Source organism: Grammomys surdaster, unplaced genomic scaffold, assembly GCF_004785775.1.
Source record: "Grammomys surdaster isolate TR1022 unplaced genomic scaffold, NIH_TR_1.0 258, whole genome shotgun sequence".
Taxonomy (NCBI): domain Eukaryota; kingdom Metazoa; phylum Chordata; class Mammalia; order Rodentia; family Muridae; genus Grammomys; species Grammomys surdaster.
In genome coordinates, this window is record NW_021604699.1 from 160,715 (window position 1) to 165,071 (window position 4,357).

At 42.3% G+C, this 4,357-nt stretch overlaps 1 protein-coding gene across 1 annotated transcript in view; it reads left to right on the forward strand.

The window, feature by feature from the left end:
• The window catches only part of Mylk4 (myosin light chain kinase family member 4), a 78,499-nt gene that overhangs the window by 70,641 nt on the left and 3,501 nt on the right, over positions 1 to 4,357 (forward strand). Inside the window, exon 11 of the mRNA XM_028775707.1 lies at positions 2,930 to 2,996. Within this exon, the coding sequence (XP_028631540.1) occupies positions 2,930 to 2,971 (42 nt within the window). The 3' untranslated portion in view covers positions 2,972 to 2,996. The remainder of the gene's footprint in view (positions 1 to 2,929; positions 2,997 to 4,357) is intronic.

Sequence of the window (4,357 nt, forward strand, 5' to 3'; positions counted from 1 at the left end):
CTCTCTCTCTCTCTCTCTCTCTCTCTCTCTCTCTCTCTCTCTCTCTCGACTTCCATTTCCTCCTGCTCTCTCCTCATTGTCCACACTCCCTGAGGTTTGGAAAGGAACTTCTCTCAGACCAGCAGACCTTGGAGTGGCTATGTGTCAGGTTCTCACTTTTTCCACAGCCACATCTTATTGAAATTAAATCTACATCTAAATTCAGCATCAGTACTGAGTTTTATTTGTGTCTGAATATACCTTTCCTTGATAATTGGTACTGATGCCAAATAAAAATAGACTTATTACCTAGCCAGTACCTCACCCAGACTGCATAAACTGCTTATTAGGGCAGCCAATCTATTTTGAGCCCATTTTCCACCAATGTATTTTTAACCAAGAGTCTAAATACACATTGACATGTCAGGACAATATAGAAACCACAGCAAGGAATTAATGACACTATACAAGCTAAAAAATCCTTAGAAATATTTTAAACCATGAGACCACAACTACAAAATCACCTTTGTGCTATGCCACCCAGCTGTGTGATACCCGATGCAAATAGATATTACAAGAAAATAATTTTCTTTATGGTTAAAAGTGACACAAGATGTAGAAGAGTCTGGCTTTGGGCTGAGAAGACCCAGGTGGGAACATTTAGGATACATATGATTTCGAAATTTAGATTCTGTCCCAAAAGGACAGATGAGAGAGTGGGAACACAAAGACTAAGGTGATGGGAACAGACTTCCCCCTAGGACATTAGCATAGTGTACTCAATTACTCTCATTTTTCAAATGCCCATGCATACATCTAGTTATTAAAGTTATACTCACATGGCACTGAATCTGCTTTACAAAAATGAACACGTGTAACCCTCACGCTGACATCATAACCCTGGCATTACTACCATCCTGATTTTGTCGTTAAGTACACTGAGGAGGGCCAGGGAAGTGTTGAAGTCTTGGCAGAGCTTTACCACTCTTTTGATGGATGGGTAAGGGCTTGAAACATGTTTCCAGATCCACTAGAGTACTATAGAAATTCAGTGTTCCTAGGTCCCTATATCCAACCAGTACATTTTATTTTTCAAAGAAATGCAGGTCTCTTATCTACAATGCTTGAGGCCAGAAGAGTTTCAGATCTTGGTTCTCTTCAGATTTTGGAATATTTGCATCTACATAATAAGATATCTTAAGAAAGGGACCCACCCCATCTTGGCATAGAATCCCCTTGTCTCATACACATCTTATACATATATCTTGAGGAAAGTGTGTGAAATGTTTTCAGCGCACCTCCGTTTTTGATCATTACATGACATACAAGATCAGATGTGAGCTTTTTGACTTATGAGTAATGTTGTTGGCACTCAAAAAGTTTTAGATTTTGAGGCATTTCAAATTTCAGAGTTTTGGATTAGGAATACTAAACCTGTGTTGAGACTAAATTTTCACAGATTTCCTTGAAATAACCTGGTTCTTATATGTTCTCAAAAAATAAGAATTTATAGTTGTATTAAAATACAATTTTAATTCTGATCAAAACTACCATTTCAGCCATTTATTTTAAAGTATTTTGTGTTTTCTTGTTATCCCTTTTAATTGTTTTATGTTCAAAATCTCTTAATTTTTGGTTAGTCGAACATGCTGTCTTTTAAGAAGCATGTTTTTCTCTCTTAGAAATTGAGGCCTGGAAGTTCTCTTCCTTCTGTCTTAGGCTCTAATGACACACAGTAATTCTTCTCTGTCTTATGTCCCCAACCATACACCACACATCCCCATCAGAAACAGCCCTCTCAACTATCAGAACTCACCAGGCACCTCCTACTAAATTCCTTGGCGCTCTGGAGCCAGAAGGAAGACATGTACCTAAGGATAATGTGGCTTTTTTCTCCTACAACAAATCTTCCTTCTCTCTTTCTTCCTGTTCTCAGATCTACTAACAGATCTTGCTCTTCTCCTAGTGTATGCTCAAACACCATAGGCCACTCATACTCCATCAAAGGAGTTCCTCATTTCCAACTTCTGTATTAGTCATCTTTCTAGCACTATAAAAAGATATGAGATGATGAAGTTCTTATGATAAGTTTTTTTTATTTTGCATCACAACTGTAATCTCATTAGTATTAGACCTGTGCTCATTTTGTGAACAGGAAGAGGAAGACAGAAAGAACAGGCTATGGTCCTATCATCCCCTCAAGGTCATGGCCCCAGTGACTGTTTAGAGGTTCCATCGCTTCCCAGTAACACACAGCAGGATTGAGGCTAAGCCTTTTTTTTTTTTTAAAGAACATGGGCCTGGGGGAGGGGCAGTTAAGATCCAAACTGTATCATGACAATCTGTAATCAGAAGGTTTTCACACATCTTCCACTGTCCACACCAAGACAACCCGCCAGCAGCCACAGCTGTACTAATATTCCCTACCCGCCAGCCTTGTCTCCATCACTTCTTGTCATCCTGCATCCTGCCGACTAAGGCTAGTGCTCAGTACTACCTCCTTTACAATGGCTGTAGAGTCTCTGCTGAGGCCTTGTCTGTCCTCTTAAATCTTCCGATGCCTCTTAACATCCCTTCATCTGCTACCCTGATCTCATCTGAAAGTAGCTGTGCTCTTTAGTTGTCATGGCCCCAGTGAGATGAGTACTGGCTCTTTTGCTTTGCCAAAGTGGACTTTAAGCAAACATACATTTGCAAATTAAATGTGATGAGAGAGCAGGTGGGTGGACGCTGGTTTCAGTGGTAGGAAAGGAAGTGACGTTGGGATGTTAGATGAGGGCAGGTGCTCCCAGCAGAAGGCTGCTAGGAATTTTACCCTCTTAGATGTCTCTGGAAGAGCACCATGAACCCAGTGGAAAATTATCAGTTCTTTTCATGCGCTTCTATTGTAAGTCAGAAACTGGTGAAAACTGTTCTAATCCTTCTTTTTCAATGTCTTTTGTTTCCTTAGAAGAACTGCAACTCTGGTGTTCTGAGCCTCACGACCAAATAATTCATGGAAGGAGCCTATTCAAAAGGTTGGTCTCAAGTCTCCCCCATCTCTTCCTATGGGAACAAATAAAATCACATTTGTTTTGGGATAACTGAAATTGCACCCCAGAAAAATCAGGTTCCAATATGTTTTTCTGGTCTTGGAACTGTTTGCTGGATGATGTCTGTGGATTGCTTACATGAATGGAGTAAGAGAGAAATTGAATATTTCTTGTGTGGACATTGAGGGAAACAGGGAGTGTTTGATCTGGCAGGCTCCAATCAGATTATTGTGTTTTCTTCACTTCAGCTTTACCATGTCCCAGTGGAGGAAGTGCAGTTCCCTATTGTGTGGATTACAGATATCTCTGTGCCACAGCTTGCAGAGTGACCCCTCTGAGATAACACAGGCAGAGCCCCGAGACTTCCTAGCAGAGTGGGACCTAGACTTTGCACAGAGATTATCTCTGGTCACCCTTACAGTTGTGTGATGTCAGAGGCCTTACAGTTGAGTGATTCCTGGGAGAACAAAATATCTCACCTGAAGCTATGCACCCTTAACCTGAAAACAGTGGCATGAGATACCCTCCTGTTTCAGAAGCTGTGTATTCCCTCACACAGCAGCTGCCTCTCACCCTGGCTCTCTGACCCCAAGAAATATCATCACTGCACACACATCAGCACTATTCACACCATCACTGCATACATTATCACTGCACATATCAACACTGCACACACATCACTGCCCACACCATCACTGCCCATACATCATCACTGCACACACATCATCACTGCACACACATCACTGCGCACACATCACTGCACACATATCACTGCCCACACCATCACTGCCCACACATCATCACTGCACACACATCACTCCCCACACATCATCACTGCCCACACATCATCACTGCCCACACATCACTGCCCACACATCATCACTGCACACACATCATCACTGCCCACACATCATCACTGCCCACACATCACTGCACATACATCACTGCACACATATCACTGCCCACACCATCACTGCCCATACATCATCACTGCACACACATCATCACTGCACACACATCACTGCCCATACATCATCACTGCACACACATCATCACTGCACACACATCATCACTGCCCACACATCATCACTGCACACACATCATCACTGCACACACATCATTGCACACACATCATCACTGTACACATATCACTGCCCACACATCATCACTGCACACACATCACTGCACACACATCACTGCACACACATCATTGCACACACATCATTGCACACACATAACTACACACCATCACTGACACACACCATCACTACACACACATCATCACTGCACACACATCATCACTGCACACACATCACTGCACACACATCACTGCACACACATCACTG